This window comes from Dama dama, chromosome 30 (genome assembly GCF_033118175.1).
Source record: "Dama dama isolate Ldn47 chromosome 30, ASM3311817v1, whole genome shotgun sequence".
Taxonomy (NCBI): domain Eukaryota; kingdom Metazoa; phylum Chordata; class Mammalia; order Artiodactyla; family Cervidae; genus Dama; species Dama dama.
The window spans coordinates 80,174,451-80,190,249 of NC_083710.1; the positions used below are offsets into that span (position 1 = coordinate 80,174,451).

Sequence of the window (15,799 nt, forward strand, 5' to 3'; positions counted from 1 at the left end):
AAGCTGGGAGACCAGCTGGGAGCAGAGGTCCCAGGCCTGCCCTGAGACACTCCACATTGACGAGTCAGGACGATCAGATGGGTCCAGCGAAGGAGACTGAGAAGGAAGAGCAGAGGACAGGGATGGGAAAGTAGGCAGGCGTGGCGTTCAGAGAACTGAGGGAACGACGGAGTGTTCAATTACGTCACTTAAAGAATTACTGTTGACCATTGAGTTTCACAATGTGGAGGTCATAGGAAACCTTGACAGGTAGTTTTCAGGAATGTTGAGTGGGAAGTGGTAGTTAAAGTTAAACTGATGAGGGTTCAAGAAAACAGAGCCATCGCTTTGCCGACCAAGGTCCGTCTAGTCAAAGCTGTGGTTTTTCCAGTAGTCGTGTATGGATGTGAGACCATACATGTGAGACCATAAAGAAAGCTGAGCTTCGAAGAATTGATGCTTTTGAACTGCGGTGATGGAGAAGACTCTCGAGAGTCCCTTGGACAGCAAGGAGATCCAACCAGTCCATCCTAAAGGAAATCAGTCCTGAATATTCATTGGAAGGACTGATGCTGAACCTGAATCTCCGATAGTTTGGCCACTTGCTGGGAAGAACTGATTCATTGGAAAAGACCCTGATGCTGGGAAAGGTTGAGGGCAAGAGGAGAAGGGGGCAACAGAGGATGGGATGGTTGGATGGCATCACTGACTCCATCAACATGAGTTTGAGCAGACTCAGGGAGATAGTGAAGGACAGGGAAGCTTGGTGTGCTGGGGTCGCAAAGAGTTGGACATGACTTAGCAACTGAACAACAACAAGAAAAAATGGAAAAAGAGAAATTGGAGCCTATAAGTACCAGCAACTTTCAGGGTTTCTATATTTACATACATATGGTTAATGTCTTGTTTTGATTTTATAGAAAATGTACCACTCTACTTTTAAAGAGTCTTTATTTTTTATTTTTACATACCATTATGTTGTCTACATTTCTCTGTAGTAGTTTTTGAAAAAATGGATTTTAAGGACTGTACAAAATTATTACTTTAAACAAGTTAACATATGATAGAAAATCTTGTCAGATAGGATTGATAAGTCTGGGAATAAATTAGGTTATGTGTTATTGGTGGTCCCTGGCAGAACAGAGTGTGATGGTGCAGCCTACATCTGTCCAACCCTGTAGACATGTACCCAGAATTTCATGTAACTTGCTTATGGCAATCCTTCTATTCAATCATTCAGGCTAGGAAAATTGTACCATCTTTGGTTCTTTTGGCTCCTTTATCTGGCACTGAAATGTCACAGCTCTTGGTATGGTGGGACCAGCGCTGGGTCAGGTGTTGGGAGTGAGAAATTTGGTCTCAGCACCACTATTGAGTAACAAGGTGGTGCAAGTCTTTGTGCAAAATGTTTCAACTTTTGACTTCAGTTTCCTCCTCTGAGAGATGGTGGTGGTGGATTGGATGAGTCCTCCTGGAATCTTCTCAGCTCTGATCTAACTGAATCTGGGGCAGATCCTCTTACTTTATGGTTTCTACTTAAACTCTCTATCTCTTGATATTTGAGCAGAAGTTAAAGACATGGCAAAAGGAACACCTTCACTTTGGCCTGTGATAATACTGATGAAACCTCTCTTCAATCTGAGAGGTTTTTGAAAATGTAGTGTTCACTTTTGTAGAGGATTACTTTGGGTGTACAGAGTCAATGTATAACCACCACTTTGAGCTCCTACTTAGTAGAACCTATGTATCAAGTATCTTAACTGGGTATACAGCCTGTCATCAGTTTAACTCTTTTAGTCACAGTAGCATAATGGGAAAGTACTTTCACTTGAATTGCAGTCATTGTGTCTACATTTGTACAGTATTTTCTTTCCTCATCTGGTTTCCTGATAAAATGGAGAATCAATTTTTTTAGTCATTTTTTTTTTTTTTGTTCTTTACCTGACAGATGCAATTATCTGTTTTTTTCTTGCTATTAAACAAGAATGTCCTTGCCTCATTTTAGATTTGTAATTCATTCATTCATTAAGTTTTCAATTAGATAATAAAAGTTTAAGGTTTTGAAATACTGTAATTAATGAAATTAAACTGGAGAAGGAAACAGAAAAAAGTAGCCATGTGTAAATAATTCCCAAGGAAGAGCAATATTGTTGGCCCCTGCATATCGATTCTTTCAAGTATTTCTGAATTTAAAAGGATGTATCGAATTATTAATGTATTTACACCATCCGTGACAACAAATTAAAACTTATACTTCTTTCATTTATGTTCTCAGATAAGCTACTTCATTATGACAAGGGAGTTGATAGTCTGGTAACTAGCTATATAATTAAAAATAGTACTTTGGGTATACGCTTACAAGCATACCCAGCTATACTGTGCCTTTGGAAATATCTCTTTAATTAAGCAAAAGCACCAAGAGGAAAGAAAATGTTAATTCAGTCTTCATCCTTTAAGCTTGCCTTACTTTTTGATACCTCTCTTGTATTTTCAGTTTCTTAATATGATTGTGTCTTGGATGATTTAGAAACCTACATGAAATTAGGCACAAAATATTAAGTGGACAGTATACCATATTTATATGCTTTTTGTTAAATATTACATTTTAAAATATTTTTCTTCTTTTGTTTTTCGTTGTATTACAAGAGCTGAATGGAAGACAGAATAGCCTCATTATTGCAGGAGAATGTCTCTGTTCCCTGCAATGATTCCAAAAGCTCTTGCACACTTCATCAGTATTATTGTGATTCTTTGGCTGCAGGAATATTTGGCAGCTGTTGCACCCCACTGGCAAATCCTATTCATTCTTCTCTCCTATTCACCCATTGCCATTGGAGAATTGATTTCTCTCTGCTCTACTCTAACCTTTCCCAATTCATTTTGGATTGTTCAATGTGAAACATTTTAATTTCATATCATACAGCTATTCAGCTCACAATCCCTTTTTTAACCTGTCACCAGGGTAACAGCGTAGCATGCTTTCTTTCGGCAATCAAGTTTTTATTTCACATGCTTAATGTTGCATTAAATGTTTGCATTTTGTTTAACCCCCCTTAAATACTTTGAACTCGGGATATGTTTTATAGGATAGTAAAATCCTTGATTTTGGAACTGAAACTAAATCAACACTACCACTACATTCATAATAAAATTTAAAATGATTAATTTACATAGTTCAAAAATTATTATTAAAAACCCAAGTGAGCCAATCTGTGTAAGGCAATTTTCTGTAGGTGATGGAAGAATGTTTGTATATACTTGTTCAGCCTTGTTTCAAAAAAAAAGATTTAAAGGTGATTTAGAGAGATTTATTAGTTAAGTAAAAATTTAAGAGTAATGAAATCGGTGCAGATTGGAAAAATATGTCTTTTGAAGACATTTCATGACTTTTCAGTAAAAATTTCTCTGTGTATTATAGTTAGTGGACATTGAAAATGTATTGTGTTTATTTAGATTTTGATTCTTTGATTTGAATAGATTTGAATTTCTGCTTAATGGAGCTAGCTTCTCATCTTTATCCTAATAATAGTTTCAGTAAAATTTATTCTATGAATAAGTTTTATGAAATTTGATATATTCTAAGAAATATAAAGAAATGTATAAGAAAAGGAAAGGCAGAAACTAGTAACCCATATTGTTTGAATGCATTTTTTTTCAATGATATTAATATAGTAGCTATTTAAAATATCTTTATCTTCCATTATTACACTCATTGAGGTTTTCATATTAGTCAATAGGATAAACTCTGAATTAAACTGCCTATTTTTTTTTTTCTTTCAAACCACCTTTTAAAAAAACTTTTTATGATTTAGTGCTTTTTTGAATTTCTGGTTTCTCACGGTGTGTCAGACTGATTTTATACTCTGAATGTTCATTTGTAACTAACAACCCTGAATCTAGATAACACTGGTTTAGATGACCAGTATCCCGACCATCTACTTTACAGAGGTCACTTAACTTTCATCAGAGTAAATTCCTGAATATATATTTTAATGATGATAATTTTTTACCTTCAGAATTAGAGTTATTAGATTGTTCCAAAAATAGCAAATGGTACTCCTTGTGATAAGATGCTTGGGCTTAGAGTAATAACAAAATAGTTCCTGCACTTTAGGGAAATTGGCCTGGTGAGGGGAGAGAATCTCATTTGCAGATGTGCCAATTTTCAGTAAAAGGTTATAAGACATTCAAATAAACTTACAAGTATGGCCCATTCACAGGATAAAAACTCAGTAGAAACTGCCCAAGAGGGGCCAAACACTGTACTTACTATAGAATAACCTTAAATAACCTATTAAAAATAAGTTTGAAGGACTGAAGGAAGTCTAGTATGAACAATTAAAGGAAATTATGGCAACCATATCTCACATAATAGAAAATATTAATAAAAAGATAGAAATGGGTACTTCCCTAATGGTCCAGTGGCTAAGACTCCGTCCTTCCAATCCTGGGGGCCTGGGTTTGGTCTCTGGTCAGGAAACTGGGTCCTGCATGCCACAATGAAGAGTTTGCATGCCACAGCTGAGACCTGGCACAGCCAAATAAATAAATATATTTTTTAAAATAAAGAAATGATTTTTTTAAGCAATAAAAATTCTAGAGATGAAAGTACAGTGCTCATAGTGGAAAAATGAACTGGGGAGTTCAATAGTAGATTTGAGTGGCAGAAGAAACAATAAGCAAATTTGAAGATATATCAATTGAGATTATCCAAAGTGAAGGACAAAAAGAAAACTGAAGAAGAATGACCAGAGCCTTGGAGATCTTTGGGACACCGAGATGTACCAGCATGCATGCTGAGAGTCCCAGAATCAGAGAAGAAAGATAAAGGAGCAGAAAGACTGTTTAAAGAAATCATGGCTGAAAACATCCCATATTTGATGAAAAACATTAATCTGCACATTCAATAAGCTTAACAAAGTCCAAGGTAGAATAAACTTAGAAAGCTCAACAGCTGCACACATTACAGTCAAACTGTCAAAAACCAAAAAGAATCTTAAAAGCAGCATGAGAAAAGGGACTCATGTAAAAGAGATCCTCAATGAGGTTAAGTGCTCCCACCTCACCAGATGCCAAGGTGTCCAGAAGAGAACGGGATGGTATGTATAAAGTGCTGAAGAATTAAAAATAAATGTTAACAAAGAATCCTATATCCAGCAAAATTCACTTTTAAACATGAAGGAGACATTAAGACATTCGAAACAAATAAGAAAAACCAAATCTAGCAGACCTATGCAAGAAAAAGTATGAAAGGAAGTTTTTCAGGGTGAAATGAAAGTACATTTAACAGAAACTTAAATATGAAGTAAAAAGAGCACTGGTTAAAGATTACTACGTCAGTAAATATAAAAGTATAAATGTATTTTTAGTTTTAGTAATATCCTTTCCCCTTTTCTCATATTTAAAAGAATTACATAATGCAGTAATTTTAATTCCAAGTTTACAGGCATATCATATATACAAATATAATTTGTATGACAATAAGAAGAAAAATGGTAGAGAAAACAAAGCTATCAATTGCAGCAAATTTTCTATATGCTTTTGCAATTAAGTTAGCATTAATCCGGGCTTCCCTGGTGGCTCAGATGGTAAAGAATCTGTCTGCAATGCAGGAGACACACCTACAATGCAAGAGACACATCCCTGGGTCAGGAAGATCCCCTGGAGGAGGGAATGGCTACCCACTCCAGTATTCTTGCCTGGAGAGTCCTTTGGACAGAGGAGCCTGGCAGGCTGCAGTTTATGGGATCTCAGAGTCAGACATGACTGAATGACGAGCATTAATCCATACTATAGTGTTTAAATATAAGGTGCAGATTGTAATCCCTAAGGTAACCACTAAGGAAATAGCTTTAAAAAATAGTGTATGAGCCATCAAGGGAGTTAAAATGGTACACTAAAAAATATCTACTTAAAGAAAACAAGAATGGAGGAATAGAAGAACAAAAAAGATATGAAAAGCAAAAAGTAAAATGGCAGATGTAAATCTTGCTTAATGAAGAAGTATATTTAATGTAAATGGAGTAAGCACACCAATCAAGGGCAGATATTAGTATGGTGAATAAAAAATAAGATCAAATATAATCTTTCTAAAATAGATATTCTTTGAGACAAAGACACAATAGGCTGAAGGTAAAAGGATAGAGTTATCAGACCTACTCTATTTGTAATACTAGTATAATTTTAAGACAAATTGTTACTGGAGACAGGGATATTTTATAATGATAGAACAGTCAATCCATGAGAAAGCTGTAACAATTCTGAACATATATGTTACCTGATAATGCAGTCCCCAGATATATGAAGCAAAACTGCAACAATTGAAAGGAGAAATTACAATTGACCAATAATAGTTGAAGATTTGAATACTCCATTTCAATAATGGATAGAACTAGGCTTGATGAACAAGGAAGTAGAAGACTTGTATAACACTATAAACCCAATAAATCTAATATATCTATATAGAATAATAGAAGATATCTACGTAGAAGAATTCATTCAACAGCAGAACATGCAGCTTCTCAAGGGCGTGTGTAACACTTTCCACGGTAAAGCATCTCCTATGCCAGGCCATAGGACATGCCCTGATACATGTAAAGGGACGGAAATTATACCAAGTGTGTTCTCCAGACACAGTTGAATGAAACGAGAAGTCAGCAAAAAAGGAAGTTTGCAAAAGTCACCAATTTGTGGAAATTAAATAATTCACTCCTAAATAACAAATGGGATGAAGAAGAAATCACAAAGAAATTAGAAAAATATTTTGAAATTAAAACAAGACAGAACATTAAAAACCTTATTGTGAAATGCATCTAGTGGTTAGAGGGACGTTTAGATCGGTAAACACATGTTGAAAAGGAAGATCTCAGAACTTCGCTGGTGGCCCAGTGGGTAAGACTCAGTGCTCCCAGTGCCAGGAGGCCTGGGTTCGATTCCTGGTCAAGGAACTAGATCCCACATGCCACAGCTAAGATCCAGTGCAGCAAAATAAATAAAATGAATTAAAAGAAGATCTCATGTCAGTCACCTCATCTTCCATTTCAGGAAAATTGGAAAAGGAGAACAAACTAAACCCAAAACAAGCAGAGAGAAGAAAATACTAAAGATTAGAGAGGAAATAAATGAAATTGAAAATAGAAAAACAGTAGAGACCAATAAAAGCAGAATTTGGTCCTTAGGAAGATCAGTGGAAATGACAAGCCTTTTGACAGATTGACCAAGAGAAAGAGAGGCTCAGATCGTTAAATTAGTGATGAAATAGGTATCGTATTTACTGACCTTATGAAAATTAAAAGCATGATGAGGGAATAATGTGAATAATTATATGCCAACTTAGATAAAACGGAGAAATTTGTAGAAAGATGCAAGCTACCAATACTAACTTAAGAGAAAATAGAAAAGTTGAATAGACCTGCGAGAGATTGAATTAGTCATCACAAAATTTCCTAGAAAGAAGAGCCCAGGGATAATGGCTTCACTGGTGAATTCAGTGAAGTATTTAGAAAGAAATCAAGTAATACTCATCTTTTATAAACTCTTCCAAAAAAATACAAAAGAAGGATAGAATTTCAACTCACTCTCCAAGGCCAGTATTATTATACCATAATACCAAAACCAGATAAAGATATTAGAAAAAAAGAAAACTAAAGACCAACCTCCCTCATATATTAATGCAAAAATCCTCAACAAAATACTAGCAAACTAAATTCATGAATATATAAAATGATTATGTACCATAACCAAGTGAGTTTTACCTTAGATACACACAGTTGGCTTAACATCCAAAAATTATTCAGTGTAATAAATCATATTAATGAAGGGCAGAATCCACAGACTTATTTCAAGAAATGCAGAAAAATCATTTGGAAAAATCAAGCAGCCTTTCATGATAAAACAACTCAACCAATTAGGCATAGAAGGGAACTTCCTTAACCCAATGAATGCCATCTATGAAAAATCCACAGCTAACATCATATCTATTGGTACGCAATTGAATGGTTTCCTCTAAGGTCAGGAATAAGACACAGGTGTTTGTTGTTAGTTTTTCAGCATTTTCCTGGAGTTTCTGGCTTGGGCAGTTTGGCATGAAAAATTAAAGGTATCGAGATGGGGAAGAAATAAACCATCTCTAATTTTGGTGACATGATCTTGTATATAGAAAATCTTAAGGAGTTCACACACACACACACAAAAAACCTATTAGAATAATAAATAACTCTTGCAAGTTTGTGGAATATAAGAGTGGCATGTAAATACCCATTTTATTTTATACAAAAGGAGTGTTATGAACCAAAAATAGAACAGTAGCAGCAAAAGGAAAGCAGTACTTAAGCACAAATTTTTTTTAAAAAAAGAAGTGTAAGATTATATACCGAAAACTGTACAGAACAATTGTTGAAGACAAATAAATGGATAAACAGCCCACATTCATGAATCAGAAGACGAAATGATGATATACAGATTTGATGCCATCACTATTGAATCCCAGCTGTGTTTTTTGCAGAAATAATCACATTCCAAAATTTATATGAAAGTGCAAGAGATTCAGCATAACCGAAACAGTCTTGAAAAAGAACAACAAAATCGGGGGATCTCATACTTCCTGATTTCAAAACATAGTGCAAGGTTATAGTAATTAAGACAGTGTGGTACTGGCATAGGAATAAACGTGTTTATCAGTGGAATAGAAGTCCAGAAATAAAATTGGATGTACATTCATCATAGAATTTCCACTCTTAAGATTAAGATATATTTACTTATAAGAAATGAAAACAGAAGTCCTCAAAAAATACTTGTACAAAGAATATTTATAGCAGCTTTGTTCATGAGAGCCCCAAGCTGGAAACAACACAAAGGCCCATCAATAAAAGGGGGAACTCATTTAGTATGTTCGTATACAACAGAGTACTACTCAGCAGTCAAAAAAGAATGAACGATTTAACGTGAATGAACCTCAGAAACATTATATTGGGTAGAAACCACACACAAGAGTACATAGTTTTTGAAGTTTATGGGGAGCTTTATAGTTGAACTGTTGCTGGGAAGGGGCAGATTTATTGGAAAGATAAATGATGGAACTTAAGATTTTTTAATTCCACTGTATTTAAATTGTATAGTATTGAATAGCAGGTTGTTGAAACAATAGAGGAGGATTTCACATGTTACTGCACCAAAGAAATCATGATAATGTTGATAGTGTCTCTTAATTAGCCTTTAATGTGCCAAGCACCTGTCTAATTGTTTTACACCTTTTATCTCATTTAATCAACATGTGAATTAAGGAGTCTTACTGTTTTTGTCTTACTGATAAGGAAACTGATGCACAAGAAGTATAGTAACTTGTAAAGGTCATGTAACTTTTTTTAAAAGAATACTTTTATTCACTGGGTTCTTTTTTTGTGCTGGGTGGGTCTTTGTTGCTGCGAGGGCTTTTTCTCTAGTTGTGGCACGTGGGGGCTGCTCTCTAGTTGCAGTGCATAGGCTTCTCATTCCAGTGGGTTCTCTTGCTGCAAAGCACAGGCTCTAGGACACATGGGCTTCAGTAGTTGAGGGATATGGGCTCAGTAGTTGCAGCTCCCGGGCTCTGGAGCCCAGGCTCAGTAGTTGTGGCCCACGGACTTGGCTGCTTCGTGGCCTGTGGGATGTCCCCAGATCAGAGATCGACCCCCAGGTCTCCTGCTTTGGCAGGTGGATTCTTTCTCACGGAGGCACCATAGAGGCCCAGGCCCTGTGGTGCTCAGTCAGACGCCGGGACCTGCAGCCGTGATGGCTGTACACTACCCGCAGTGTCTTTTGCCACTAATTGTGCCCAGAGTTCAGACAGAACCATAAAGCCTTATTGGTGGAAGAAAGAAGTAGAGTTTGCATGATATTAAAATATATGTAAGATTATAAGTAATGCGGTTCATTTCTAGATTCAGGTGTCATTTGTGGAATTATTTGTATTGCTAATGCAACTAGGCTTAGGGATATTCCCTAACTCCTTCTAGGCACGATTTTGTGATACACATTCTTCTCTACAGTCTCCTATATTCTCACGTACACATTTTAAATTGCATACAGGCAGAGTTCTGTTCCTCCACTATGACAAGTTCTAGCTTTGAAGAGGTTCTCTGAAAATGCTGCTTTTATCTTTCTTCTGCAGTGATGAACTTTAATGTTGGAGTGTTGTAAGTTCTCACATAATAAGGCTTAGATTTTTGTTTGGTTTGGCAGTAGACTTCTGTTTAAAATTCTTTTAATCTGTTCATTCTGTGCTTTTTCATATTCATTTTGATGGCTGATGGCTCTGTGAAGAATTTTATGTGAATTTATCACACTAATATAACTTTTATTTGTGACTCTTCCTCTATCCCAACTTGCTAAAAGTGGGTTTTACAGCAAATTGTTGAATTTTTGTCTTCTACGGTTTGCTTTCTTTCTTTTTTTTTACCCTGCCCGCCCCCCCCCCCCCCCCGGAGGAAATAAGACACAATTCATATGCTAGATCTAAAGTTTCATTAAAATTGCTTATGCCCTGTCTCAGGCATTTTAAGTGGGCCATCTGTCTAAACATCTCTCTCCTTTTTTTTTCTGATCATTTCCTCGACTTATTCATGAGCCATGGGAGGGCTCCTTTGTAGTCTCCGTGTAACTGGTTCTGTCTACCCCCACTGAATACATCTATGTGCTTGCATAACATATCTTTTCACCGTGCTGGAAATTCTCTGAACTTGGTGCAGATGAATGGCCCACTTTTCTGAAGGCCTTTTTCTTCCTGCAAAGACTTGTATGCAGAAGCTGACCTCCGCGGCCACGGAATGCCACATATTATTCTTGATCATTTTACAGACCACCCACTGTGAAAGTTATGATGAAGGGTCACGTAATGATTCTTTGAGCACTAACATTGTTTTAACTCAGTGTTTCAGTCCTAAATAGGTAATGGCACAATGGCAAACCAGCGTTTCTGAGTGTGTGATAGTATGGTTTTGAGATGCTTATGATCCTTGATAACAAAAGATGCTGCTCATTATGTTTACACAAAACCTGCTGTAACAAATGACATGCAGTTCTAACATGCTTGACTTAGTATTACTTGCACCTTTTTGAGTAAAAAATATTCCAGTAAATTTAAACGTGTTACCATTAACATTTGTGACAGTCAGCTGACAGCTTTTACCATAATATATAGGACAATTTAGTTTTATTGAGCATGTGCATTCTTACTAGCAGATGAGAATCAAAGTGGACAGGTCTGGGTAAGAGCTGTTATTTGATTTGCTTTGTGAGTGGCTGTTTATATGAATTCCATTTTACTGTTTTGTATGTTTGTTTTTGAAGTAGTAGCTTAAATGATACCAGCTTTCCAGTTACCTAAGTCGCCCAGATGAAATTTTTGATCAAATGGCAGTCTCTTTCACTAGACACATACATCAGGAAAGGAGGCTGTTTTCTGCCTATCATTACTGTGATGACTTGAGTAAAGCTCCAAGACTGCCCTGCTCCCCCTTTTCAGAGAATTGTTCATAAAGTCCTCTTTGAGACTGTTTTGGATTTCATGAAGAAATAGAATTTTTTTTCTAAAATTTAAAATACAACTTTCAGTGATTATTACCATTATGAGCATGTTTGTGCTGGTGGAGTTAATATCAGTATTTTGAAGTAATTATTGTTAATGTGGTTTCAATAATTTTGCAGAAATAGAGCACATATGCTTTCAGGTTGGTATGTATTACTATCTTTATAGTTGCAGCTTATTTCTATTGCAGAACTTATTGGTGTTTATATTGGGCCTGTATGCCCCCAACCCCATCCATTTTATTTAAAACCAAAACAGAACTACTTTCAAACTTACTCAGAGCCAGAAGGAATCTTAACAAGTTTTGTTTGTAGAAGAGTGAACTCCTGTAAAGCGAGTCCACTCTTTGACCCTGTGTTCTCGGTATCTCAAGGTCTTGCTTTGACCGAGGAGCCCCTTTGCTACGTTGTGAGAAAAACGCTGCTTCAGGCGCCTTGTGTGAGCTCAGCAGCAGCAGCAGCCTCCCGTGTCGCCTCACTGTCCCTGCTCTCATCCTTATTTTAAAGCGTGCAAGTTTTGGCTCCAAAGGATTGGATGAGTTCCCTGATAACAATGCTAGTAGGATGAACGTGCTGAGATTAGACCCTCAGCCTTTTAACTCGAAAGAGCCTCTGCACGCTCTGCAAGTCCTCTCGGGGCAGGTTCCAACATGTATGAAACAGATGTGCATCCAAATAAAACAACAGAAAAACAAATAGCAGTTAGGTTCCAAAGAGCAGCAACGATGTCTCACCACCATCCGTAAGGTTGCTTTCCATGGGAAAACGTGTCCCCCTTTCAAACAGGATGCCAGGATCAGCAGCTTCTCAAGATGCCTCTGGAAACAGAGGCTCAACATTTACTGGAAAGAGTTATTGGCCTCTGCATTGTGAAAAATTTTAAGCATAAAAAATACTTTGGCCACCTCATGCCAAGAACTAACTCACTGGAAAAGACCCTGATGCTGGGAAAGATTGAAGGTGGGAGGAGAAGGGGATGACAGAGGATGAGATGGTTGGATGGAATCACCGACGTGATGGACATGACTTTGAGAAAGCTCCGGGAGGTGGTGATGGACAGGGAGGCCTGGCGTGCTGCAGTCCATGGGGTCGCAAAAAGTCGGACATGACTGAGCCACTGAACTCAACTGAAGGTTGAGAAGAGAGACCACTGGGGTTTATACTATAATTAGGGAACAGTTTATGAGGAAAGTAAATATTTCTTTTTGAAAAATCTGTTAGTTTGAGAAGCCAAGAGAAGGAATCTAAAGTTTCATTAAGGAGATTTCAGTTATGGGGGAAAATAGTATAGGCCTAGTGCGTGCATACTCAGTTGTGTCCGACTCTTTGCGACCCCATGGACTGTAGCCCACCAGGCTCCTCTGCCCATGGGGATTCTCCAGGTAAGATGACTGGAGTGGGTTGCCATTTCCTTCTCCATAGGCCTAGAGGTGGGACCAATAATAAAGAAAATGAACACTTGCCTGCATTATTTAATTTTATCCTCATCACACTGTGGCCCAGACACTATTACTATCTTAATTTTATACATAAGGAAACAGACTTTTCTTGAGGTCACAGCTGATTAATGACAGAGCTGGGTTTTCTTCTGCCTTCCCGGGTCACCGGGTCCACAGTTTGTAACCACTGTGCTTAGCTCTCCTGCTCATGTCAGCTTAGTTTAGTTTGTTTTGTGAAGCAATTTAAGGCCTTGCCCCAGTCAGATATCCAAGTCAGGGAATAGTCAGAAATAAATACAAAGAGTGGGGCCGCCTTTTATTTTAAGGAACTTGGATGATAGGTTGGGTAATGAAGGTTTGCGTGTGTGTGCTAAGTTGTTTCAGTCATGTCCAGCTCTTTGCAACCGAAGGGACTGTAGCCCAGGCTCCTCCATTCCAGGGTTTATCCAGGCAAGAATAGTGGAGTGGGTTGCCATGCCCTCCTCCAGGGGATCTTCCGACCGAGGGGTTGAACCCGTGTGTCTTGCATCTCCTGCATTGGCGGGTGGGTTACCACTAGCTCTGTTGAAGTTTATCCTGATGTAAAGTAGAAAACCGCACAACAGTCCTGAGCAGGAGAGTGATCCAGTTATGGCGGATAGCAGATTCCAGAAAGCCAGGTCACACAGTAAGCTGTCATTGCGATACTCCTTGGTGAGGGGGATGGAGGGAGATGTTGACCTCATTTGAAGGTGAGTCAGGTGAGCATCGTGAGGTCATCCCCGTAGGCGCAGGCAGCCAAGTGGAGCCTAGGAGCTCGAGACTCAGTCTTCTTCGGGAGTGTGTGCTGTGTCCTTGGGGAGACGGGCCTTGCCTGTGAGGGGCTTGGCACCTAGTGGGTGCTCCTCTGATCCTTGCTCACCTCCACCCTTGGCCCTGCTGCCCCAGCCTGCACTGGGGTGTGGGGATAGAAAAGTCAGGCATGATCTTGGGCTTCTAGAAGCTCACAGGCCAGGGGATGAGACAGGCGTAAACAAGTGCCCGGTGGAAAAGATGCCAGCAGAGGCCAAGCAGAGTCTCCCTCCTCCTGCTCCTCCCCCCGGCTCCTTCTGGCCACCACATGCCTTCTCTCTCCTCCTGCTCGCTGTGCTCCCCTGTTGTTCTTTCAAGCTCTCATGCGTGAAGCTCTGTCCTCTGAAACAGCCCTCTTCAAATGGCCAAAAAATAGTATTCCAGACCTACAGTGAGCATTATTCTTGATTTGTTGATGCATTTTTAAAAACTTTTCTTTAACTTTCATCTGTGTAGTGTTAGAAACATTTCCTTCATCTCCAAAAAATAATTCAGTCAAGAGTGTGCTGAATACAAATATTCACCTAAATTATTAATCATCCTCTGTTAGACATCGTGACTAGAGATGATTTGATTCTAGTCACAGTTTTTGTGGCTTTTTTTTTAAATTGACTACACAGAGACGCCTTTGAAATTCAGAGGCTGTTAAAAGTGTTGGCCTGCAACATATTTTTAGAACTAAGACTTAAGGCAGAGTCTGGATACTACATGCTTAGTGCTTAGTCAATATAAATAATGTAAATATGCCTTACTTAAATGAGGTTAATTCAGAAATCATTAAAATTTTGTTAGCTTAAAAAATTGGGAGAAACATTTGTATTCTGAAATGTTTGTTTGTCTTAGGCTGCTTGTCCCAATTTTTCTGGAGTGTGTACCATTGATCATCACAAGAAAAGACCTGTGTGCTAAGACTAGCATCACTGATGTTGTTTTCTCACCCAGACAAACAAACAAACAAAAAACGGAAACAAAACAGATGGACATAAGGCAACTTTCGGAAATGATAGCTGTGTTTTATTACCTTGATTGTGGTGAGATAGCATGAGTGAGTGAATATGTCCAAACTCATCAAATTATATACATGTACAGTTTTTTGCATACAAATTTAACTCAAGCTGGAGAAAGGGAAAGATTAGTATTATAAGGTTTTAAAAATAGTCTTGAAAAGTAACCAAACACTGAAAACAGAATAATGCTTAAAGAAGGTTAAATTTTGAAGGAATGTAAAAATTAGTCAACTCAGATTCATAGAATAGATGATGATACCACAATTTCCCCAGAATGACCGTTGTTGTCTTTGGAGTGTTTGTGTGTGCTATTTTTTGCTTTTATCTCTCTAGTTTGTATTTTAAAGCTTTTCCCCAAGAATAGAACCTTTTGAAATGTTCTGAAATACAGTGTTTTTATTTTTTTTTTACTCTGTAAAGTTTTACTCTGCACACTTAATATCAAAGGAAAATCAGTTTAGTCAGAGGGAATAATATAAAATCATTAACTCTATCTTTTCTTTCGACTTCAGAGTGCCTATTGTAAAACCACAAGTGGCTAGCTGGGAGCTCTCAGTGAAACTGCATGACGGAATTCATACTGTCGTAGCATCCAGCAGTGGGCCAACATTCTCTGTGAGTTTTACTTTTTTTTATTTTTGACTATCTTGAAATTATCTATGAATATTTAAAACAATTTTAGCACATTCCATGAGTCTCATCTTTTGCATCTACAACATAGATATGTTTCTGTTTTCATATTCTTTAGGAAGCTGAATGGAAATGAAATTTTTGTCTCTTATGTTAATGAGGAAATGTACTCCCAGACTTAGCCACATTCTAAATCCACTTCCTGTTACCTGATTCATTTTTCTTTTGATATTGAGAAGGAATACTTCTGCCTTTGTTATAGAGAAGAGCATCTTTAACGATAATTCCAAATATATGATAGCTTTGTTTCTTTTAAGACCAGTAACTTGAAGCCTTATGTAACATTTTCTTGAG

The 15,799-nt window shown here is 37.6% G+C and overlaps 1 protein-coding gene across 2 annotated transcripts in view; it reads left to right on the forward strand.

Annotated features, from left to right (window-relative positions):
- The window catches only part of PCCA (propionyl-CoA carboxylase subunit alpha), a 349,630-nt gene that overhangs the window by 211,085 nt on the left and 122,746 nt on the right, over positions 1 to 15,799 (forward strand). For both annotated transcript variants that reach the window (XM_061133801.1, XM_061133802.1), the window contains one exon: positions 15,328 to 15,430. In XM_061133801.1, the coding sequence (XP_060989784.1) occupies positions 15,328 to 15,430 (103 nt within the window). The remainder of the gene's footprint in view (positions 1 to 15,327; positions 15,431 to 15,799) is intronic.